At 33.3% G+C, this 27,317-nt stretch overlaps 1 protein-coding gene and 1 long non-coding RNA gene across 3 annotated transcripts; both read right to left on the reverse strand.

Moving 5' to 3' along the window:
- Positions 1–11,309: 11,309 nt before the first annotated feature.
- Positions 11,310–15,841, reverse strand: LOC148604789 (uncharacterized). Of its 2 annotated transcripts, XR_015916140.1 has the most exons (3): positions 15,687–15,841; positions 15,026–15,297; positions 11,310–13,253 (listed from the first exon to the last, which is right to left on the reverse strand). It is a non-coding gene; the product is annotated as an uncharacterized LOC148604789 (long non-coding RNA). The 2 variants fall into 2 exon arrangements; XR_015916141.1 differs by lacking the exon at positions 15,026–15,297.
- A 5,081-nt stretch (positions 15,842–20,922) lies between these two features.
- Positions 20,923–27,114, reverse strand: LOC148604790 (heavy metal-binding protein HIP-like). The gene is made up of 2 exons (XM_088550244.1): positions 27,052–27,114; positions 20,923–21,364 (listed from the first exon to the last, which is right to left on the reverse strand). Exons 1-2 carry the CDS (start codon positions 27,112–27,114, stop codon positions 20,951–20,953), a joined length of 477 nt encoding a protein of 158 aa, XP_088406370.1. The 3' UTR covers positions 20,923–20,950.
- Positions 27,115–27,317: the final 203 nt, after the last annotated feature.

Raw genomic sequence — 27,317 nt, forward strand, 5'->3', positions numbered from 1 at the left:
TTAGAGTCCTTTTTGGTCAATAATTGTGTCCAAATCCTGGTCGGTAAAGGAGGCAAACCTTGCCATTTGTGATTCAGCAGACAAAACGAGCAGACGTGATAATTTCGGGGTTTTCATTAAGAGAGGGTGAAGTCCGAGCGTTCCGAATAAATATAAAACTTTTGTCCAATCCGGTGACGGAACTAAAATCCGCGAAAGCGGTTGACATTGCCGGTAAATAGTCCGAAAACTATGGACTGCTCAATAGTCAAACACTGAAAAAGGAGAAAAAATAGCAATTTTACTGTAGAAAATTTTGTATTGATGTTTATATACTGATGTATAATAAATTTTGTTATTCGTAATAACGACCTTTGTACTCTAATACTTAAAGGAAGTCTTTTTAACCAGACAGAAGTAGATTCATACATTAAAACACATTACAGTGTAACGATTTTTCCACGCAAACAAATCAAAGAGAAGCGACACTTACTGTCCTACATGTACCAATACAATATTAACATATATAAAGTTCCAAACTGTAATCAATAAATCATTTTACATTTGTGCATAACAAACTGTATCAAATCAATAAATCATTTTTCATTTGGCCCCGTGCAGGTCCGGTGTCAAAAGAATAGGCCTGCAGCGGTGCTAAGCTTGTCGTAAAAGTTGACTAAATAGTGCTCAGAAACCTAGCCGGGGACTAGGCGCTCTGCCCACAGAGCAACTGGGATGAGTGCCCCAGGTGGTGGAATGGGGTATCCCTGCCGTGTTACATGCTTGGGTTGTCAGGCTGCAATACGGAAAACCTGACCACAAACCATAGTGGTGCACCGTGTTGGGAAAGATGCCACGTTCCTTGCACGTTAAAGAACCCTGCTGTGGTATTCAATAGGAGTAGGAATCTTTGCGCTCTTCCGCCACAGGAGGCTAAATTGCCCGACCTTACCCATCCCTCCCTTTTTATAGTGGCAATCTAAATTTGTCGACCTTATTATCCTTGTGTCCCATCTCTTATTTTTTCATTTCACCATTCATGTTCATTTTATCATCCATTTCATGTTCAGTGTCTGAATATAGCTAAAATATTGCTGCTGGGATGTTAAACCCCAACAATCAATCATTTACATTTGTACTTTAAAAACTGTATCAAATTAATGTATCATTTTACATTTGTACTTCGTATAAGTTACTTATCATTCACTTGCACTGGATAAGTCATCTCTTTACACCTTTTGAAGTAAACTTCAATAATTTCATATCACTTGCCTATCAGACTATCTATTCGAATATTTAATTTATTATACTGATTTATCAATTGTATTTCCTTTCTTGCTCTTAAAATTCAGTCAGTATCAAGTTTTCGTAGATGGTTATCCTAGACAGACGTTTAATCGAACATAAATTATTGAGGGTTATTTTTTATCCAATTGTCCGAAATTCAACACCAAAACAAATATAAGGCATGCATTTGAACCAGGCTAAATTAACTAAAAGTAAGACGAAGAGCTTGATTTATTCTGCTTGTTTTGACCTCTAAATTTTATCATATTTTAAAATGATTTGTTCAACGTGTCATAGTTTTCCTTTCCCCTATCGTGTACCCCGGACTTAACTTTCTATGAGCAACTCGGTGGGTGTTTCTAGAGAGGAGGAGGTATCTGGTTCGTACTCCCTGTTTATAGTTTGTCTACTATGTTTGTATCATTTATTTATATTATATGCTCTTTGTTGTGTTTGTATATTTTCCATGTCTGTCCCTGGATTATATTCTTTTGATTTCCGCTAGAATCTTGGTTCCCTTAACAAAACATTTTTTCTTTATATAAGATCACCATTAAAGAAATCTTGATACAAAATAAACAAGGCAAAGACGGAAACGCAATTGATAAATTATCACTACAAACTTTCGGCAATAGTGCGCGATAAGCACAAACAGTTACCTAATTACATGCGTTTAAGACAGACGCGAATTAATTGAAGAGAAATACGATGTAAATGGTTTGTTCTATAATATAACAGGCAACAAAGTGAAGGGTAATTGGTAAAAGAAAGAAAAGTAAGTATCGTATAGTTTTTGTGTAGTTTGTTTAGAATTGTTATTGTAAGGTTTATATTATATCATATTTATTATTATTTTCAATTATTTTTTCTTATTGTTTGTTATATTTGTTTTGTTATTTAAGTTTTGTTTCGGTATATTTTATTTGTTGTTTATTTGATGTCATCACTCGTTTGCATTATAATACTAGGCACTCGACTCATTCATATTTTTGTTAAAATGTTATTTCGCGTCCCAAACCACAACACGCTGCGCAAAAATATAAACTGTCATCACTTTTGTAGTTAACAATTATTATTCGGAATGGTGCGGAATTATAATCATATGTTTGATACTATCTAAATCAAACCTAATAAGCACAAATATTTCCATCTGGAACGGTATTTATTATATTTTTTGAAACAAAATCGAACTTCCTATTATTTTTTCAAACAACCAAATATTTTAGAGAGGTATATTTATGATATAATAGAAAAATACAAACCAGTCAAGTATCTAAAATTTTAGATTTATAGATTCAACGAAATTACGTTTAATTGTATTGACAAATTCAAAATATCAATCAAACAGATATGTAATAGAATCTGGTTTAATCAATCCCCTTTTTGACTTTGAACTGTGATCAGATTTAAGGTTCCAAATACATATCAAATAAAATATAGAAATTTTAAGAAAACATCTGGTTTAAACAGGTTTTCAGATTATTCAGGTTAGGTTTGACAAGTCGCATCGTATTGCAAATTCTTTATGCTGTACACGTGTTTCATATATTGACCTGCAATCAGCAGCGATAGAGCAACAAATATTTGAAGATCTAAAAGTGGAATAGATTGTTTTTCTTGATTTTAAAATAGTTGAAAATTATAAAACTGAAAAAGTCGGATCATAATTTATGTTGTAAATCAGACATGTCTTACCAATTGTATTGTCAATACCATCTAGAACATAAGGTCCAGTATCAATGGTATTGTGGTATAGACCAAGCGGTTGCTAAGTACACATATTGATATTACAAATTACAGTATACTTACACGTTTCAAAAATTAACATCTCATCGGCAGGAAAAGAACCAAATTAACTGTTTCTGTTCTACATGTACCAATAATTATATAGGTACATATAGTATCAATTCAATAAATCATTTTACATTTGTACTTCGGATAAGTAAATATCATTCACTTGCACTTGATAAGTCATCTCTTTACACCTTTTCAAATATACTTTAATCATTTCATTTCATTAGGCTATCAGATTATCTATTACAAATATAGATACAACTCATATTGATATCACAAATTTCAGTATGCTTCGCATATGTTTCAAAAGGTAACATCTCACCGGCAAGATAAGAACAAAATACATAAGAATACATATGAATAAACAATATGAACAAGAAGCACCCAAAACAAAAATATAAATGGAAAGCAAAATCAAAAACTGAGAAGTGCAGCTATTTGCAAAACATGAAATGACGCCTCAGAGATTTTGTTTTAGCTTTTTCTTGTTTTTGTTTTTATAATACTTTAAACAGAAGTCACACACTTTCTTATTTTCAAATTATCCATTTTCTCAAAGGCTGTGAGTCAGCAATCTTTGTTTAATGATGTACTCGTAAAATGTCGACACTGAAATTGGATATAAAGAATGCCGTTATATAGTATCTGTTGTTTTTTACCTTGTCTTAATATCCGTGGATCACACTTGTGAAGCAGTTTGTTCAGTGTGCTCCATTGGATAGAGGTAATTTTTTCATCGACAAAAATAATGTACCAATCATACAGTACATTAAACTGTCTTAGATATAATTCCGGCCAAAAAAGTCTGATTACTGAGCTGCCAAATATTTCTCGCATTCAAATTACAATACAACCAGTGCACGTCTCCATTCTATTGCAATTCTGTGAATACCAATAAGACAACTGTACTTTGTAATTTTATATGACAATTAAATCAAGCTATGAAAATATCATATCTTATATTACTTGTGCACCTCTTTATAATTATTTCCACATAAATAATATGTCAATGTATCGATGTTGAACAGTGTCTTTGCCTTTCTTATCTCTGTTTAGTATTATGTGAAGGCCTGCAATTGAAACTTGTATCAAAGGGTATTCCAGCATTGTATATTTATCAGTAAGTTACCATTGGTAACAATAAAGTAAAACGTATGGAATAAAACACTACTTGTATCATTAAACTGTCATTGTTTTCACTCAACATATATTAAAACAAAGCACTAAACAACATTGATGTTACCTTATTATAAATTTGACAGACTCTATGCAAAACATGTCATCAGACTTACGTAAAAGCTTGTGACATCATCAGTTTTTCATATAGTGAAACGAATTTCAAATATTTAGTGTTTTATAAACTAAATATGACGAACTTACTTGATTATTTACCTGTTAAAAATTTATCGTGTTATCACATGCACGTGAACACAATTTTTTAAACAAATTTTCTGACTGCCATAAATGTACTCAAGTTTTTGAAGCCATACAACAACTAAAGTCGTACCAGATATCCCTCTTTTTACCTTTTAACTTTCAATTTTTGAAAGGACGAATAAATCATTTTTATGAAATTTTATTGTCTTCCTCCCTGTCTATGTCTGGCTAACCCACCTGTTGTTTTTACACTTTATTACATGTTTACCGTACCGTCTTTTCATGATTAACAATTGTAACATGACCAAGGAAAGATAGTTTTTTCTTTGAAAAACCCGATAGAGTTTGGAATCTATACGGTACTGATTAAATTGTACTAATAAAGTTTAAGGTAAAAAATAAGGAATGAATAAAGGCTTTATTCGGTACTTATTGATACTGAGTAATTACTCGGTCTTTTGATTCGTCCAGCATCGAAAATATTCGCCCATGAACTCTCCTACGGCTTAGTAGGTCATTTACCGCATACAGTGAATTCTATTTGTCTGACCAATTAAAACTATTTGGGTTATAAAGGCAGTCCGTAGTAAAAATTACGTAAACACGTAGTATAATCTGTCTGTTGACAGTTCCAAAAATTGAGTCGTCGGACGATAATTTTGAGTTCGAAGGATTTCCACAAAATGAAATCAATGCTACAGTTCAGTGTTTTAATGAATAGAACAAATATGAATCGGAGATTTTAGTTATTTAATAGATTCTGATGATAATAATGATAATGACCCCCTTGTTGATGAGAGAGGTGACTATGTTCAAGACAATCAAGTTGTAAATGATGATGGGTGGCACAATGGCTTCCGATTTTATGAAATAGGATGTCCTCATTTATTTCTCCCCTTGGAAATACTTGCCCAACAAAAGTACTAGGTGCAGATAAAAATTAATCTGACTTCTTCTAAGTGTCATTTCCTGACGAAACTGTTCAATTTGTCTTGCAAGAAAACTGACAAAGTTTTCCAAAAACAAATCAATGAAAACCCTGGTGAAAATAAATCTCCATGGCTGACTTGAACCATCCCTAAGCATGTTTTTTTCATGGAAAAAAATGTTTAACCCAATCTTAAATTTTATTGGTCAACAGACATATTGAATAAATTATTTTTGGGAAGCCATAAAAAAAACAGGTTTATGCAAATATTTGGTCATCTGCTTTTCTCAGAAGTAATCTAGCATCATAGCCTGGAGATGCAAAATTTTCTATATTGTATAAGGTCTCAGTATCGTATTAATTTTCCCATAGACTTCTATAGTGAAGTGCATATTTTTAGGATTTTTAAAAAAATATGTAAATTGATTCAATAAAACTTTCACTTATGTAGCATTTCTATGGACATGTGAAAAATAATTTCCCGCAAAGAAAATAGGGTGAGTCCACGAAGATCGGACAGAAAAGTAGTCTCGAACTATAAATAGCCATTTTCCCTACTTTCACTTTCGTTTTGCACTCACCAAACCAACCTTTTCAGTAGAACATTTTTATGATATTATGTTAGATTTTCTTTTAAAAAAGTTCTTCATCTTACAGTGTGATGTTTGCTCTATTTTATAAGTCATTGTTCATATCTTTTGACAAAATATTAGTTTGTAGAGAGGCAAAAAGAAAATGCATTATATTTTTATAGCATCCATGTTTTGACGTACACCTGCTCAGGGATGTGCAATACGATACTGGTACCTATTACTAATAAACATTTCAATATAATCATAAAAGTTGTTGTTTTTCTGCTAGAGTATTCATTTTCATACTGAAAAGTCAGAATATCATTGCCCTGCTATAAACATGAGTTTTTTATTAAAATTTTTATATAGGTACCCTATTCCAGGCATGAGACTAATATCTCAATGTTAGCCAGAAAATATTACTTTTGATAAAAAGCTGCTGCATTAGTCAAACTAAGCAAATTTGTAGTTTATTCTGACATGGTAGATACATGAGCTGTACTATGAGTTCCAAATCATTATTTAATCCCCACTTGTGAGTTCCATATATGGAAATATTAATATCCGAACCTCCTTTTTTGTCTTTAACCCAAGGGAGCCTCTTGTTTAAAGTAAAGTATAATGACCGGTACAACCAACTGTTTTAAACTATAGATATGGTCATTTCAATTATGATAAATCCAAAATAATACCATAGTTTTAAATATAGCTTTTCATATGCAGAAAATACAGATTTTAAGCCATTTTGGTACCCCAGGCAGATACAAATGGACCTCAATATGACAGGAAATGGACTTTTTCTTTAAAACAGATAGCTATGATGCAAGAAAAATAGTTTATTGGTATAAATATTATAACAAAAACTGTCTGCTTTAGACACTTTTTGAAAAAAAAAAATCAGTTTTTATATGAAAAAACACCTTTATTTTTCTTGCCGCATTAGAATCTGTCCATTTGAACCACTAAAAAAAGTCCACTAAAATTGACTGTTGACTTTTGTGACATTTCTGTGTTTAAATCAACCACATAGTTATATGGCAACTCATTTTAGCTATTTATTTGAAAGAAAAAAAAAAGAAAAAAAAATATTCATTTTTTCATATGTGAAAGGCAATGTATGGAAAATGACTATTTTCAAATCCAAACCACATACTTAAAATGTGTTGTAACTTGAAAACTATCCTTGATGCAGGAGTGTTACTTTCTTTAGGTTACATGAATATAGATATGCTCATCATAAACAGTCAAGATAATAATTTTATTGAACTGATATTATACAAATTCATGAAAACAAAATGCATTTCCAAATTTGGTAAAGATTAACCATAAATGCAAAGAACCAGAGCTACCATAATAAATCAGGTTCAAAAGTTGGCTAATTCATCTTAAAAGTGTTACTTGCATTGGGGTACTACTTTTTCAGCTGGTAAAGACCACTTGCTGAATATCCAACTTTACTTGAAAAACTGGCTTACTAGGTCTCAGTATCGTATTAATGTTCCCATAGACTTCTATAGTGGAGTGCATATTTAAAAAAAAAATATGTAAATTGATTCAATAAAACTTTCACTTATGTAGCATTTCTAAGGACATGTGAAAAAATAATTTCCCGCAAAGAAAATAGGGTGAGTCCACGAAGATCGGACAGAAAAGTAGTCTCGAACTATAAATAGCCATTTTCCCTACTTTCACTTTCGTTTTGCACTCACCAAACCAACCTTTTCAGTGGAACATTTTTTATGATATTATGTTAGATTTTCTTTTAAAAAAGTTCTTCATCTTACAGTGTGATGTTTGCTCTATTTTATAAGTCATTGTTCATAGCTTGAGACAAAATATTAGTTTGTAGAGAGGCAAAAAGAAAATGCACTATATTTTTATAGCATCCATGTTTTGACGTACACCTGCTCAGGAATATGCAATACGATACTGGTACCATAAAGTCAGTGCTATTTTGAGCAAATTTGTAGACAAGATGGCAGAACTGTGTTAACCCAAGAGACAAGTTCCTGTAGATGGAGTAATGATTTCTTTTAGAGCGAGGTTGTCTTTCAAGCAATACATGTCAGCTAAACCTAAAAATTGGGGAATCAAACTGTTGACTTAAGCAGAAGCTGACACTGGATTTATTTCGTTCTGCCTAATATAGAGTGGTGAACTGATAGAACATCTAATGGTCCTGCCCATCGTGCTGACAAATCTACCTTAAGAGGAACAGAATTCACAGGGCAGGCATACCATGTTTACATGAATCATTTTTAAAAAAAAACATCTGCATTACTAAGTGATCTTATTGAAAATCACAACACTGGTACCTGTGGTACAGTCAGATAAAATCGTAAGGAGCTATCCAGGGCCATTGTGAGAAAGAAACCTTAATGGAATACCCAGTCGTGGAAACATGCAGTTCAGGCAAAAATGGTACATCAGTGCAATAGTGATGATTGTTTTATCATCTTTAATCCAGGAAAAGCTGATTTATTCAACGTGTCATAGTTTTTAGTTTTCCCTCCCTCTTTCGTCTACACTGGACTTGACTTGACTTTTTATGAGCAACTGGGGGAGGGGTATTTCTAGAAAAGCAGGGGATGCTTACCCTACCGGTGCAGCTGGTCCATGCTCCCAGTTTTTAGTGGAGTCCGAGTTACTCATTTGTTTTTGTAACTTTGTAAGTGTGATTTTAGTTACTTCAAGTTCTTTGTTGTGTTGTGTTTTCCATGTTTGGTCTTTGTCCCTGGATTGCATTCTTTTGATAACCGCTATAACCTTGGTTCCCTTGATTTCTTTTTCAAACATACAAAAGATGTATTCCAAATGCTGGATTTTTTATCGACAACATATTTGTCCCGTGTATTGGACTTGTTTTTAACAAATGGTTTTCATTCCAATAAAAACAAATTGTGCTCCTCTATTTGCTGACCTAATATTTCAATCTTATGATGCGAACGGTTTAGCTAGATCTTTTAATCTCAGTTTCCGCTATAAATATGATGTATTATCGTTAAACAACCTTAGTTTTAGGGATTTGATATGTAGCATCTTCCCCCCAAGAATTTGAAATTGATTGTAAAGGAAAACTATTGACCAAACTATACGAAAAACGCGATGACTTTTCATTCAATATTATCAACCTGTCTTTAATCTGTGGCAACATCCACTCAGCATTTGCTTTTTTGGGTTTTCATATTGCAATTCATTCGTTATACCAGAGCTTGCCGTAACTACACACACAGACTTCCTGTGTCGCGTTCAACTTCTTACAATTAGGCTTCTGGAACACGGAATGTTGCTAAAAGATTGAAGGCATCACTACAGAAGTTGTATGGTCGTCAGCATAAACTCGTGGATCGTTACGGTGTAAACATCTGTACGGTGAAAACTGATTTGTTCAACGTATTCATGCTGCCAGTTTTAGAGTGGAGTCCGACTTGCTCATTTACATTTTACTTTGTATATATTATTTTGGTTATTTGATGTTTATGTTTATATGTTTTCTATATCTGGTCTTTGTCCCTAAATTACATTCTTTGATTTTTGCTAGAAATTTGGTTCCCTTGCTTACTCTTCCAATTAAGAATTTTGAAGTTTATTGTTTATTTAAATAACTCTTGACCTATAAAGAGTGGATGGGTCATTCTAAGATGACAGATGTGATCGGTAATTGCAAGAAAACAGCTCAAAATACAAATTCAATCCAAGAAGGGAAGAATATTTAAGTATTGAGTTTTTAACGTTTATTTCTTAAAATAATTAGCTTTTTGACATATATTATTGAATGACTATTCAGACCTATCCACTCCTGAAAAAGACCCCGACCAAAACCTAGATATTGAAAATCATGTTTAAGAAAGAATTGAAAACAGGGACTGCTCACACCCAACAAAGTCAATACTGTGACTTCGTGGTTTTTTTTCAAATAGTTTTGCAAGTCCATAGGTATAACTGCAGTCTGGAAAAAAAATATTTGAATAAACTAATCCTTAACAAAAAAAAATGCTTACAAAATAACAAGATTAAATAAATAACCTGAGTCCACTAAAAATCGGGAGCATTGACCAAGTAATGGCAGGTTAAACCGGGTTTTATATGCTGTTTCCTTAAAGGGTCTCTTTTTTGGAAAAAAGTTCTTCTATTGATTTGCTGTGAATATTTGTTCACCCTTTAACCCGAAATTTACTTGTATGATCGCTTTTTAACACTGAGTACACCGCTTGGAAAACAATAGAGGCAAAATATTCTAGACTAAGGTAGTACAATGCTGTTAGGTCATTTCTGAAAATTTTGTCTGATTTTGTTCCTTGGTGTGTGGATGCTCAAGTCATTTATAAAGTAATTTAGTGACTATTTTTATAAAATCCAGTAGCCATGGTAACATACTGAAAAAACATTACTGAGTTTTAGTACAAATTAGGGGGTGTCTTTCCAAAACTAACAGCCAAATACTATGTTTTGTAAAATATCAGGTACTTAGACACTACTACAGGATGAAAGCTTACATCGAATAGGTTGGAAAAGGGTAAAAATAATACGAATCGTTTGGATTCATTCTCTCACAAATTTAGTTCCAAAAGTTCATGCGAAATAAGATATTTTGAAAATCAGCCATCTGATGCTGAAAAGAAAACCTAATACGGAAAAAAGACTGAAATATTCCGGATAACATTCTTCATTTAAATTACATCTGTTTACCATTGCATATATTACATCTGTCTATGTATAAATGTTTAACTATATATAAACAATATATCCACCAAATTGCAACTTTTAATTTTAAAAGTAATCAAGGGAACCAAGGTTATAGTGGTAACCAAAAGAATGTAATCCAGGGACAAAGACCAGACATGGAAAACAGACATACACAACAAAGAACACAAAGCAACTAAAATTATACATACAAAGTAACAAAAGTAAATTAGCAACTCGGACTCCACTAAAAACTGGGAGCATGGACCAGGTGCACCGGTAGAGTAAGCGTCCTCTGTTTTTCTAGAAACACCCACCGAGTTGCTCATAAAAGGTCAAGTCCAGGGTAGACAAACGAGGAAAGGGAAACTATGACTCGTTGAATAAATCAGTTTTAACTTTGGTTCCCTTGATTACTCTTTCATGGTGCTGATGGATACGGGGTTATGTTGCTACAAGATTGAAGTCATCACTACAGAAGTTTTATTGTCGTCATCATGAACTCGTTGATCGTTATGATGTATACATCAGCACCATGAAAACTGATTTATTCAACGGGTCATAGTTTACCTTTCCTCGTTTGTCTACCCCGGACACCCAATGTGCTTGTCCGACGCGTAGAAAAGACGAATACCATTAGAACCATTGAGATCTACTTGATCCGTATATATGAATCTAAATTGTAAACAAAAAAAATATATATATATTTTTCAATTCTTAAATTATTAAGTGTTGAATAATTTCCGGTGCAGTATTTTGAAATACAGTTTTCCTTTTCTACATTTCGAAAGACTAAATCGAAATCTTAAAGCTGACCACAATGGCAAATTAGACCTTGTTATTTTCAATTTTTTTAAATAGCTTTTAATATTCCATACTTGACTTTAATCATTTTTCTGCATAAGCACTGATTTTGCCATATATTATCTCCTTTAAAACATTGGTTTACGCAAATAATAGCCCATACATTTAGAAATAGTTCTGAAACAACGTACTGGTCAATAACTTTCGGATGAACTGTTGAAATAAAATCTTAAAATGGAAATTATTTTGAATTTGAATATGGCTCAAATTCTCTGTAAAAATGTAAAGAAGCGCAGTGTATAATTAAAACTTTTGTCCATATATGATCACAATATATGGAGATTTACAAATTTATATACTGTGAGAGTAATATTGTTCATGGGGTTCCAATTTTCATGGTTTTCGTGGGTAGACCGAACCACGAAATTTAGTTGCCAACGAATAAGATATTCCCCATGGGTGTGTACACTGGAAACATTCAAACCAAGAATTCAAGAATCCACGAACTTGTGTTTCTTCCCTGGTCCACGGAAATTGGTGTCCACGAATTAAAGTACTTTAACAGTAATTGATACCTTAAAAGTTGTTGAAATATAATCGAAGTTACGTTGACAATCTCCTCTGTATCACCGATCCAACATTCATCATAGAACATAGCTTTGAATACTTGAGTTCTCATTGCTGGTATCATCTTGTGGGCCGGTATACTATTTGGGTTTGTTCTTGAAAGGTGAAGACGACACCTGCCATCTCTTCGTTTAAACACAGATGTCTGAGATATTCCAAGACATTCCAAAATACTGTCATTTTGTTGTCCTGTATCTGACTCTGCGCCTTGAGCGTCTCTCTCTCTCTCTCTCTCGCTCTCTCTCTCTCTCATCCCACACTTCACTCAAAACCAGAGAAGTTAACATTGATACATCGCCAATAAAAATGGAAGCTAAGCGTTTTTTGAAGTCTTAAGTCTTCTACCAAATTCAAAACCATTTGAACACTCGCAGGTGCATATCTGACCTTTGACTCCCTGATTATCGCCCATTGCCATCACAAACGCCTTCATAACTTTTAAAAGTTTAAACCATACGGTTGGGGGTTTCTCTTGAGTCGATACATAAGAGGATAAATTGATGTCAGCAGACAATCTACGGATTATTTTGTTTGATTGGATGTGTGTAGTTTCTGTCACACTTGCATTTTGTGTGTAGCCTGTTGACATTAGTCTACGACTGTTTTCCTTTTCCTGAAAGGTTTGTTCAATGGGTATTCTTATATGACCTTTGTCTGTTCTAGGTTTTATTCGAAATTTGCTTGTAGGGTCTTTTTGTTTCAATGTTATAGTCTTGAAAAGAAACAGCTGCTCTTCGTCACTTAGTACATCACTTGGAACTACAAAAGAAGTAAAATCTTCTAGATCTAGGGAAGACGAAGCCATTAGTTACAACAGATTTGGTAACAACAAACATTCTTTTGTTAAAAGCAGTTGCCGGCAGTTTTGTCTTTGATAACTGTGTTTCAACCCATTTATTTACCGCTCGGAATATGTCTATTTCTTGAATGTGTAATGCATCAATCTTTAAAATGCCTTCAAGGTCTTCTGTCGACAGAGACAAAACAGTTTTGGCATTTGCTTGAATGAAGGCCCTGTTTTGTTTTGTTTAATTCGTTTTTTCTTTAAAATGTTCTTAGCATTAGCATATATGGTGCAAACATTTCCAGCACATGAGACTCGCACAAGTCACTCAAGCGTTTAATTTGGTACTCGTCAGCAGCGTGAAGAAAGATGCACAGCAATAGAACAGGATAGATCCAATTGGTTTGTACAAATAAATCTGAAAATCAAAAACAAGCACAAGATAAGATAATTTCATGGTTAGATTAAACCCGTTCTCTATTGAGGCTCGGAAGAATCCTATCTAACCCAAGGCTGTCTGATATTTCCCAATCTTGCATGAAAAAAGCTGGTGTTTGATTTTTTTTATAATCAAATATATATATAAACACCGACGCGTCAGCAATTGGATGATTTAAATAGATAAAAGTGTAAAATAAACGTGACCAGAACGGGAAGAAGGGAACAAAAACGATCTACATACACCATAAAGCGTCTTATTTCGTTAATTTCTGAACCTTAGAAATAACTCTCATTATTTTAAAAGTGACTTTCTGAAATAGTGTATGGCAAAGGGTTGATACAAAAATCATGTTACTGTATTGTCCTTAATTTTCTTTTGGGGAGAAACTTTACTGAAAATGGTTCCTAAAAAATAAACAAAAACTAGTCCGTTTTAAAAAGCTGGTAAAGAAAGCCGTATTATATTTCAGTGGTTTTCAAAAATGTGCTCCGCTCCTTCACTGTCTTCGGGTAGGATCTAAAATGTTCGAAGTATGTGGCCAATACATGCAAAGATCATTAAAAATGAAAGGTTTTACAAAAAACTGCTTAAAAGCATAATTCCTTTTATAACATAATCAAGACATGAAAAAAGACAACTCTTTCTTGCCTTGAACTGGAATGGTCTTGTATGGGCTTGTTTCATTGTACAGCAACACAATGTAATTATTTTTTTTCTTTAAATAATCATTGAGCACGTAATTAAATTCACACAAATATCATATACTTAGATTAAAATATACGTGTTTTGTATGTGCATTAAACGTGATTGTTTAAACCGTATATTGCATACACTTTATCACTCCATAGAACTATATCGCATTCCCTACTTAGAATCCTTAATCGGAACACACAGTATGGTTAAGGTATATGATATAATATACATTTCATGTCAAAATACTGTATCACATGTGGTATCAACCCTCGACATTTACAACTCAGTGGCTCTTTGGAAGATATAGGAATCTCGGGTTGTTTCGGCATGTGATACAAAATTTGGCATTCAGTATTCAGTATGTGAAGCACTCTTTTCGCTATACACTGATCCATTGGTTAATGTATGATACAATGAAGATAACGTAAGCATAGGAGGGTCTAAACAATCTCGACGATTTTAAAACTATCAAATTTACAAAGCCAATTTGTTTTTTGTTTTTTGTTGTTTTTTTTGTTTTTGTTTTCATGGGATACGAACTCTTACCGTTTTGACAACAATGGTAGCATCACGTATATTAAGTCTTTCAAGCGTACGTTTTTTTTATATTTTACTATCAGATATAAGAACAACTTAAAAGATAATATTTAAAATTATCTAACATATAGTTCACTCTAGACTATGTAGGGAAAAAACATTCCTCATGAAAGCCATCATTATTTTTTCTAATTGTGGAAATAGGAAACAGTTGGTTAGAGAATGGATTTATATAGGTATAAAGTTACTTTTTAATGAAACTAAATTCACTTTGTAATTGTAATTTGTAATTTTGAGCTGGCTTTGCACAGTCTTTTTGGTAATCATACAAAGATATATATTGAATACAATAAAAATGAACCATATGGAAGTCTACAAAAATCTCACAAGGAAATTATGAATTATGCCGTCCCCTGTCTGAGAATGTTATGTCAACTGTATGATATTTATTGTTTATATCAGAGAAAAATGATGTAAAAACCAAAACGATTATTTGCATATCAAATATATATAAATACCTAAGCATATGCTGAAATATCAATGGGGTTATATCTGAAACCTCCACAGTATTACTACAATCATTATAGAACATAGATTTGAACTCTGGACTTCTCATCGCTATTATCACTTTGTGGGCACGAATTCTTGCTGGCTTTTGTGCTCGAAAGGTAAAAATAATATCTGCCATCTCATTGTTTAAACAAAGATGTTTGAGACATTCCAAAATACTCTCATTTCGTTGTCATGTGTCTGATTCTGCACATTGAGCAGATCTTTGAACATCCAAACTCTAAATCAAAATTCACAAATAATCTCCCTTTAAATTGTATTTGTACGATATTGTAAAAAATAGTCAAGGGAATCAATCTTATAGCGGTAATCAAAAGAATTTAGTACAACATAACCAAGAACATGAAGTAACTAAAATCATACATACAAGGTAACAAAAGCAATGAGCAACTCGGACTCCACTAAAAACTGAGAGCATGGACCAGGTGCACCGGTAGGGTAAGCGAATAAGCAAAGAATAGCTTACTCTAAATACTCTTTGAATACTAAGTGATATTTCTCATGTTAAGCATTGTCTTATGCTTTGTTTTGATAGTATTGTTCCTACATTTATTTTCATTAACATAAAGCACAACGTTTGAATATTTTGACTTATGGCTTAGTACTTACCCGAACTCTGTCCATTATCGAAAAGAACTGCTACCATTCTGTTATATCATGTATTAAGTGAACGAATTATTGAACGGCATTATGTACAAAACAATAAATGAACATTTAATTGATCTTCCGAAATAGCCTAAATCAATAACAATCAGTCCTTGCAATTCAACTCTTTAAAATAGTATAGTATTTATTGGATAGGTTTGATTTTTTGAAAACCAATCTATTTAAATGTAAATAATTTCCAGAAGACTTTATATAGGAAGTTCTAAAACGCATTCTCTTGCTTGGTGGAGGTCTTTTGTTTTAATTCTAAAATTGTCTTTGCCACACCAATCCCCCCCAATAAATATAGACAGACTTTTTTTACAATTTTGATATCGTGTGTAATATCTCGACGAGCATATGTTATTGTCAGTATCAAAATCGAAAGTAAGTATTTTTATGTTAATCAATAACCCAATAATTGCATTTTAAATCATTTTCATGTTTTATTTTGAACTACTTCTGGCGCGCACAAAACTTAGTAGTGTGACTCTACATTATTGGTACTCAAAGTCATCCATTAAGAAGATCTGATGACACAGTCACAATCACTCTCTATTTTTGACGGATATTTTCTAATATTTTCTCATGTACGATAAATTGAAAAAAATATCTGTCAACAACATCAAAGGAAAAAACTAATGATTACCGAAAACAAAATTGGTACACCCAGCATATTATACACCAACAGATTATTTTAGGCTCAGGAATAAGGCACCATACGTTATAGTGTAATACCAATTTTAAAAGCTCATTACTTTCTATGTTTAATTAAGCAATGTTCATGGTCACTATTATTTTAAAAATTTGTTAAGATTAACTTTTAAGTATAATATACATCAAAAATCATTAAAGTATTTCTATTGCATAAAACATATTAAGATATAAACTGAAGAACAAAATGACAAAAATTGAAATTACAGACAAAACGTTGAAAATTTGACAAAAATGTACTTTTTTGATAACCAATCAACATTAAAAAAAAATATAATGGCGAAATGACATGAAATGTGCATATAAGATGTAAATAAATAAAATTATGGCAAAGGAATTTATATTTTGTTTTGCACATTTCTTGTAATAGGTGTAACACCACTATTAAAAGCCCAATTACTTTCCATGTTAAATTAAGCAATTTTCATGGTGTCTATCTTTTCCAAAAAATGTTCAATTGAACTTTAACGTTTTTTTTTTTTTTTTTTTTTTTTTTTTTTTTTTTTTTTTTTTTTTTTTTTTTTTATATAAAATGGTCCCGTCAAAGATTCTTTTATTAAAATTGCACATGCCTTCTAAGAAAAAACCGTGAAGTAAAAGTAGAAAGGTACTTAAGGTGCTACTTTCGTTATGAAATTTTGACAAATCAATTGGGGTTAAGGTCAAGGCTCTAAAATTATTCTCTACATCTAAGTTAAAAACTGTTGTATTCAGTATGTACCTGGCATGATAAGCCCTCAGATGATACCAAGTTTGCATATACTGGCTATATCACGAAAATATATTATGCATTCCAGTTACAACTTTGTTTTACGGACTACTCTCAGGTATGTGCAGGCGACTGGTTCATAATAACAGTTGAATTATATCTTATCTGAGATTGTCTGCAGAAAGTTACTGAAGATTATAGTTTGATCAGTTTGTTTTATAACAAAAATAGCACTAAAGTCTGACTATGACTCTAATTACTGTGATGCATCATTAGATTGCAACAAATACAATATCTCTCCCCCAGTAAAATAGTCTTTACTTTTGCTGTAACAGTTTTCATTTTTCTAATAACCATTATGCAGTCTGAATTTCATTCCTTGCATTATATTGAGGAATGCTTTTGAAACCTATCAGTATCATTTTTATTTTGAAGAGAGAAACAGTTTAATGTAATTCCTGAAACTATTAAAGCTGGTTAAGTTGTGGTAGTTTTTTGTTAAACTTGGAATACGGAAAGAGAACACTTTATGAGATTACACGAATTAAACTTACCATCTTGATTGCAACTTGTTGAGACTTATTCTTGAGCTTTATTGCTTTATAGTTGTCACAACGAAGGCCTGTTATGTCTCCTCAGATTGTTTGTATGCATATTTCCGAATTTGAATTTGCTACATTTATGTTTGAACCCTTTCTTAACATCTTTGTTTAAGAAGGACTACTTTCTTCTACATTCATATTTCACATGTTATTTTTGTTTTTGTTTTTGTTTTTTGTTTTTTGTTTTTTTTGTTAAAAAAGATACTTGTTGATTATCTTTAGTAGAAATACTTCCGCGTGGAAATAGTTATCACATAAAAGATAACTTGACAAACAAACACAAATTCCTGGTGTTTTCGATGTAAGTGCTTGCTATCGCATGCGAAACTGGATTGGAAAGTTTACTTGAAGAAAGTTGATTCACCATTTTCTTTCCATTTTCTTCCATACTGAGGAGATTTTAGTGGGGTAAGGAGTGCCATTCTTTAGCCTAAATGATTATGAATAATTTTAATTGAACATCATTTTGGCTCATTAGAAGGCTTATATATTCAAAAGCATGTTGGCAATATGGTATTTGAAAAAAAATCGTTTATAGGTTAAATGGAAGAGCATATGAAATTCCAAAAATTCCCTTTATTATAAATAAGACATTAATGTCACTTTGAAAGAGTATTCAAGGGAACCAAGGTTATAGCGGTAATCAAAATAATGTAATCCAGGGACAAAGACCAGACATGGAAAACAGACATACACAACAAAGAACATAAAGTAACTAAAATCATACATACAAAGTAACAAAAGTAAATGAGCAACTCGGACTCCACTAAAAACTGGGAGCATTTCCAGGTGCACCGGTAGGGTAAGCGTCCTCTGCTTTTCTAGAAACACCCGCCGTTCATGATGACGACCATAAAACTTCTGTAGTGATGACTTCAATCTTGTAGCAACATAATCCTGTTCCAGAAGCCTATTTGTTAGAGTTCTAGCGCGATACATAAAGTCTGCGTAGTTTCGGCAAGCTCTGGCATAAAGCATGAGTTATGAACACTCCATAAGCAGGTGCTGAAGGGATGTTACCACAGATGAAAGGAAAGTTGACAATTCTGAATGAAAAGTCATCACGTTTGTCGTAAAGTTTGGTCAATAGTTTTTCTTTGCCGTCGATTTCTAAGTGTAGATGAAGATATAAGGCTGACTTCACAGTGTCTATAGTATCCTTTATCTCAAGTTCTTTGTGGTAAATGCGATGTATCAAATCCAAAAAATAAGGATTGTTTAGAAATAATACGCCATCTATATAGAGGAAGCTGAGATTAAAGGATCTAGCTAAACGGTATTCTTTCTTTCGGATCAGATCAGCTATAAAGTCAGCCTCTTAAGAGTGTAGGAATAGGTCAGCAGGTAAAGGAGCACAATTTGTTTCCATTGGAATGCCGACCGTTTGTTGAAAAATGCGTCCACCACACTGGACAAATATGTTTTCGATTAAAAATTCCAGCATTTTTGTAAACATCTCTTCCTCTGTATATTTGGAAAATGATTTGGAATTATTTCTTACAAAATATGAGGAATCTCTACTGAGAACTATATATTTGTATCTAGGTGTACCATCTTTTTTTGTTGAAAAACAACGATGGAAAATGTTTTTAAGTCGGGGTTTTAAGTGAGTATGGGGAACAGTAGTATACAGTGTTGAAAACTCATAGGTTTTAATGCTATTATCTTATGATAATAGTTTCGAACTGATTGACTTGAATATTTCAGGACCCACATTGAATTAATACCACTACAAAAAAAGAAAGTATTGTGGTAGGACTGCAGACCTTCTTTGACAGCTGTGAGTATAGAAGTTAAAAGTTTCGAAAGAGGCTTGGTAGTATATTTTGCAGATCCAGCTATGTAGCTTTGTTTGCATGGATTCTTGTAGAGTTTAGGAATCCAGTACATAGACGGTAAATCACAATCATCGTCCTTGGTAGAGAGACTTGAAGAGGATATCACAGATTTATGGTTTCCCACAATCTCTTCTTTGGAGAATGTGGTAACATTTAAGTTTTTATCACTGTTATTATTTTCTGTGTCTACTTCTGATAATAGGTATTGGATGTAAGACGGTTTGCAGACTAAAACAATGTTGTTTTGCGCTTTTTCTGCTGGTACAAAAACATATTTGTCACGTATAGTAGACATTGTTTTAGCTACATCGGGGTCTTTGAAAACCGATGTAGCCTTGGCACACATTGACCTACTTAAAACTTTCATTCGTTTCAAAATTAAAGACCTCATGGCTTTTAACCACTCTGACAAAGAATCAATGTCTTCTTGTTCTCGTTTTATCCATTTTCTTGCGTAGTCCTCCACGGTATCCATAAGAACTTTAAAGTTATAATTCCAATTTATGGATCGCGGTTCACGGTACTTGGATCTTTAGAAAGGATATTATGCAAAGATTCGTTTTCGATAATGGACAAATCCCCAGTATCCACGTGGCCGGATCGACCATATTTGAACGGAGAGTTTTTGCAAGAACAGTCAGGTAGTTTAGCCTTGAAGTCCTCAATCTCGAGGTTCTGCAATAGCCTTTTATAATTGAAAATTTTGCATGCAATGGGTGAAGTTAGGAATATGAAATGATTGGTATGGATTTGTCTTTGAAATATGGGGGAATTTTGTTGGTAACGTTTTTGTGATGGAGGATGTTGCATCTACACGTATATTGACAAACGGTAGTGGAAGCGACCATTTTTCTACATCTTGACTTTTCACAAAAACTGGTTTAAAGAGTCTGTGGAAACCAATATCTAAAATGATGGCAACAAGTTTGTATAATAATGAGGTAAGGTCAGAAACAGGAGTGTCAAGACTTGTTTTGTAAAGGGAGTGTAGTAGACTTAGAGATATAGAATAGAGTTTGGTTCTAATGTGATGAAGTCAAAGAGGTTTTTGTATGAAAGGAAGGAGACCATCTATGGAGACATCATGTAACTTAGGTGACGTATAGTGGCGATGGCCATGACTTCTTTCCCGTCATGAAAAATTCACTAAAAACGAATTTCATGCGAACATTTCGTGTGAATTTCACGTGAAGGCTCCATTCACCCGAATTTCACGTGAACTCTGTCACTCAGTTAATTTGCTCAATTCAGGTGAAAATCATGTAAAATTCACGTGAAAATCACAATGTTTTAACGTTTAACATTAAGAAATTTATACCTCTTTTAAAAAATAAATCTTCAATAACCGATTTTATTGTTACAGCATCATTCAAGAAACAAACCAGTGAATGTACTCCAATCCTGCTGAATATAAAAGGATCTTGAACCAAAGGACTCAGACTTTTTTATTCTCACTAGATCACCTTTTTCAAGATTAACGATAAGACTGTTGGTGGCACTATTATGTGGTACGGATGTGCACGAAGTGTACATAAACATTTTTGGTGCATCATTAACGTACAATTTCATCACAACAGTTGAGGATTCCATAGTCAAAATTGTGGAAGTGAAATAATAAGCGCCACCGTTTGGCGCAATAAAGATGCCAGTAGAAGGGTCGTACGCATTTCCCGCATTAATTAAAGCATCATCAAAAACTACCGTTTCGCCAGGATTCATACTACGAATTGTTTTGCCAAGACGTGCGGAAAAGAAAACATGTTTTTTTTTTATTCTGTAAATCTGAAAAAAAGAAAAAAAAGTATCTTATTCACAAACTTTAAAAAAAAAAAGAAAAAACAAATACAATATATTAACAAATGGAGAAATAACATGACATTAAAAGTACTTATCAGAAACTTAAAATGAAAAACGGAATCATTAATCTAGCACTGGCAACGTCTGTTATCAAAATTAATTGTCAAGTTACACGCTAGAAAAAGTTTGATAACATTTATGAAAACAAATGTAAGTCAAAAATAGGCTTTTGACCAAGGTATATTTGTCATTGTTTGGCATTCAAGAGGTTATCGATTTGAGACCACATACTACACATTGTATTTTCGCCTATAAATGTCGTCAATTACATTATACAAACTTGGTCAGTTGATGGTAAACTTTTCGTGAAGGAAAAGAATGACAGAATAGTAGTTACTAACACTGAGGCAGCTTTAAGGAAATTTGTTCATGATCGATGTCCTCCTCAAGCCATGAATTTGATGACAAGGTATCGGTATTGAACCTAGAGAGTGGGTCTCTTTAAAATACCCCTAAAATACAATAGAGCACAGAACCTGTTATTATTTGATGTAATATGTGTTAATCTTTTTTGCACTTTACAGGCTTGATTCTTTACCCAGGATATTTGTGTTATTGTTACATTCAAAATTATCCAAACTCTCGTTCATTATATATTGTTATAACAGTTCTACTGTTATTTATAATAGTGATGTCACTTCTTATGTTTGGGTTGGAATTCAATCCAGGCCCTTTTGGTCCTGAAAGCGAATCAGGGGATAGTATATCTGCGATGGTTCAGAGTTTTCACACATTTATGAATTATTATCTAAGTGACGTTTCTACATTTGAACGTACAGACTTTATTACCCAAATTAGACATTATATTAGCAGAATACTGTGAGTTTGACATATTGTCTTTTACAGAACCATGGTTGAAACAATCCGACACGGATGATTCTGCAGAACTAATTATCAAAAACCATTTCAAAGGGACAGGGAAGGAGATAGAACGGTGGTGGGGTGGGGTATGTCAAGGACAACAGTAACGCCGTCAGGCGCCCTGATTTAGAGTTACCATACCTTGAGGTTATATAGAACCAATTAAAGATCCGTAACAAAAATAGTTTTATATGGGACTCTTTACATTCCGCCTCATGGTAGTAACGAGGTATGGAGTAAAATAGAACATTCTGTGGAATCAGCCGTCAATGACGTCTCTTGTGACTATGTCTAATAAACTGGTGATTTTAATGATAACCAGGAAAATCCTAATCCGGGAATGCATCATATTTGTACTACATTCAGCCTAGAGCAAATGATTAATTATCCCACAATGTTACTGATAACACATCGTCTGTCATTGATTCAATTAGTAGCATATATTTCTGCCTTGTACTGGGATGGGTCCTCCTTTATAAGACCAGATTAGATGTCACTGTCCCATTATTGGGATACTAAATTAGCCCAAACAACCCATTGTTCATTCAGGCGTAGAATTTGGTTGTATGACTGAGTTGATTATGATAACTACAGGCAATTATTATCAGATACTAACTGAAACCGCGCGTTCCTGTCGGGCGATATTGACCAAATAATGTCCGATTTTTCAGATGTCATCCTGGGTTTAGCTGGCGAGTCGATTCCAAATAAACTGGCGACGATCTGGAAGGCGGCCTGGGATGGCTAACGAACGATTTAAGGAGACTTATCCATAAAAAGAGACGCTTGCACTCTAAAGCGCGACGTACAGATAACGCAAGCGACTGGGCAAAAGACCGCTTTTTCCGAAATGAAAGGTCCATTATGTAGACTTTTTAACTTATCGCTCTCGAAGTCATTCTTTCCCACTATGTGAAACAGGAACGTGCAAGAGGTTAAAAATTATCGGCCTATTTCTTTACTCAGTATCATATCAAAGTTTTTGGAACGTTGCGTACTGTTTTGAATACTGATTATATCCGGTCGCAAGTTTTGATACATGTTTGTATTAAATAAAAATAATGAACCGTAATCGAAGTGGGGAGTTTGGCGGGCTTTTGAAATCTGGCTCAACCCTACCGCTTTTCCATCATATTAGAAAAGCCTGTACCAAGTCAGGACCATGGCGGTGGCTTCTAATTTTCCTGTTTTTCTTGATATTTCCATTTGTCATACATAATGTTTTTTTTACTATTGCATAGATTTTAGTAGCTTGGTCATTTTGTTAGCACCATTCATTTTGCTCTTCGGATAATATTAGCCTGTCTTTTCAACTTTTGTAGGACAAGTAATTACAATGTGACCTAATAAACTAAGAGTGCAGACTATCTTTTTCTAAGCATGTAAGTCTGGGAATGATTATGGTAAGTCCAGCAAAAAAACATCCGTTGCCGTCCCACGAATTCGCATTACTGCAACAAGATCTACAGCCTACATGACTACATTGAAAAAAATATATATGCATAAATTTAAAGGTATTTGTTGTTGTTTTGTACAATTATTAAAAAATCAATTCGAAATGAGAAATTTAATTCTTATTTTAACCGTCATATGTCTTTAATGAATATGTTTTAATATGATCTAATAATATTGATATGGGTTGGACGTCTTACTAAATCTACTGCTAGCGTTATTAAACTGGCTACATATTCAATATTATACAAATACAACAGTTCTATTCAAAATCAGAACTAATTTACTTCCATGTGCAGTTAAGGGAACAGTCTTGACAAAATTATTGAAGGAATGACAGTTATATTTTTCGGTCTATGAAAAAATGACCTAAATCAGGTGGTGCACGCTAAATAATCTATTTAGCAGGTTATTTTCAAGTATACATCACGGGCATTGAGGCTATTTCAAATAGACCGAAAAAATATAACCGTCATTCCTTTATTTAATATTACTATGGAAATTTAACGAGTAAATCATCAAAAATGGTTGATGACATCACAGTCGCATAACAAAATTTTGTCCATGAGATGATGGACAAACTTTTCATTCATTCAGAAAGCGCGTTACATATGATATTAAATATGTACTTATATATGTTTCTACTTTTTCCATAAATGTTTAAGTATCAGAATCTTTTCATTCCTTAATATCCTTGACAAACACAATTACAATTTGATGTACCGTTGGTTCGTGTGATTTATAAAAAAAATCCTAGGCAAACCCAGTTATTTCCTTTGATATCTATGCATTAAAGATATTATTTTTGTATTATGAAAATAAATGACACTTATGACCTTTCAAAAACACAATCTGGCACGTAGTCGTGTATAGTATTTAAATTGATTAAAGACTTCATTTACCTGTCCTTAGCATTTTTGCTTCCTGTTCTAATTTTCCATTAATAAACCTAAGTTCCTGAACATCTTCTGACACTATCGACAAGGTTTTAAGTGTGAAAGCTAATACTAAAATAATAATGCTCTTTCCATTTGGCACAATTTGAATTTTACACAAGTGAATACACTTTTTCAGAAACGCATCCGGAAGACAACCATTTTATATACCATTTGTTTTGTTTACAGTGGTTACCAATGGTTGCGAACTGTGTTGAATACACCAATGAGTATTCGAACCGACAACAAGTGATGATAAAAGGAACAAAATTAGTTTCTTTTGAATCTCTAAAGATTTAAGGAAGACGATAGCCAGGATAGCAGTAGCAAATATAGATGACTGCGCCAATAACGACGATAGTCGAATTTGTTTAGTACACTTGGAGTAGAGTTCACGATCCAACTGATGTAAACATTGTTCAAATACAGAGTTAAGATCACTTCTGATCGATGACACTTCCACAAACAGAAGTAACAGACAACTGAAGAGAAACTTGTTACAGGATATTACTACCTATGATTTTTTCCGGCCCACTCTAGCATATTTTATTGTGTTTTTTTTAAATGCTGCTTTACTATTATTGTATTTCTTTAATTTGCCTTAAATAGATACTTAAACTGTTGGGGTCCAGGGATAAAATGTCACCAGCACCTAACTACACTTTTTACAAACTATACTTGGCATGGATTTGTTGAATTAAATAGTGCTCAGCAACAACTTTACAACTATATACATTTCTTATTATTTCATATAATATATAGGGTCGTACTCAAATACCCCTGCATACGACTGCCAGGTTAAAATACACATGCAGAATAAAAACATACGCCTGCAGCCAGGCTTAATAAAATATAGCTTTCGCTCACTGGGTCATTCTTCCTCCTAGGATTAATCTAACTTAGTACAAAGTGTATGGTAGTACGGGACAGCTCATCTAGGGTGTTGTTATGTAGGATATTATTTATAGCCTAGCTGGCTCTGGACTTTGTGCAGGCGGTGTTGCCATAAATGCTACAGCGGTACGATTTCGAGTCCCGTGGAGGGAGCAAAAAAAATTGTTTTACAAATTTGACAATTCTAACATCGTTGGGAATTTTTCAGACCATATTATGCTTACATTATCTTCCCTGTATCAATTTGATCCGATGGAGCAGTGTAGCTAATTGAGGCGTCACATTTCGAGGGGTTTGTATAATATTGATTTGCTGTGACATGTATCGTTAATTTGATCCTCTATCCTACATAATACCACCTAGATGAGCTGTCCCGCACTACCATACATCGTGTACTAAGTTACAGGCCTAGATTAATCCTACGAGGAGGAATGACCCGGCGAGCGAAAGCTATATTTTATATAGCCAAGCTGGCCGAGTAGTCTAGGGTGCTGGAGTTTGTGCAGGCTATCACAGCGGTACGGGTTCGAGTCCGCGGAGGGAACGACAAAAACTTTGTTTTGCAAATTTGACAGTTATAACATCGTTAGGAATTTTCAGACCCTTCTATATATAGGTGCGATTTATCACATCCCGAAATTAGGATTTTTTAAAGATAATATGTCATCTATACAGAGGAAACTAAGATTAATGATCTAGCTAAACGACGTTGTTTCTTTTGGATCAGATCAGCTATACAAGTCAGCCTTATGAGAGTGAAGGAATAAGTCAGCAAGTAGAGGAGCACAATTTGTTCCCGTTGAAATGCCGACCGTTTGTTGAAAAACGCGTCCATAACACTGGACAAATATGTTGTCGATTAAAAATTCCAGCATTTTGTGAACATATTCTGTATATTTGAAAGATGATTTGGAATTATTTCTTACAAAATATGAGGAATCTCTACCAAGAACTACATATTTATATCTAGGTGTGGAAAAAACAACGATGTATAATGTTTTGAAGTCGGGATTTTAATTGAGTATGGGGAATAGAAGTATACGGTGTTGAAAAATCATAGGTTTTAATACAACTATATTTTGATAATAGTCTTGAACTGATTGTCTCCAAAAGATCTTTCGAATTTTGCATCATACACTTTGAATTAATACCACTACGGGAGTAACAAGTGTAGTGGTAAAATTGCAGATCCTATTTGAAAGCTGTGAGTATAGAAGTTAAAAGTTTTGAAAGAGGTTTGGTGTTACATTTTGCAGCATCTATGTAAGCAACCTGATGAGTATCCTTAGCATGCACAAAACAGTTTTTATACTCCTGTCAATTTTGACCGGACATATTTCTTTATAATGGTATACTCTGGTCCATAATATAGTTATATTTCTGTGTTTGTGCTCCATCTATTTATGAAGTTAGAAATAATTAATGTTTGGTATAGCAGCCGATGGGCATGTCATGTATTCATGGCGCAGCGCTTTTTAAGTTAATGGATTGGTAAAACAATGCACACAACATTAGTATTTCCGTTTTCATGCATTTTCATTGTGCTTGAAGTCCACCATGCAGTTTCTATCATTCAGTTTTACTTTTTTTTCATTTACTTTTGTTACTTTATATGTATGATTTTAGTTACTTTATGTTCTTTGATGTGTATGTCTGTTTTCCATGTCTGGTCTTTGTTCCTGGAATTCATTCTTTTGATTACCGCTATAACCTTGGTTCCCTTGATTACTCAT

Source organism: Perna viridis, chromosome 10 (genome assembly GCF_037379345.1).
Source record: "Perna viridis isolate PV_CMFRI_1.1 ecotype Kerala chromosome 10, ASM3737934v1, whole genome shotgun sequence".
NCBI lineage: Eukaryota > Metazoa > Mollusca > Bivalvia > Mytilida > Mytilidae > Perna > Perna viridis.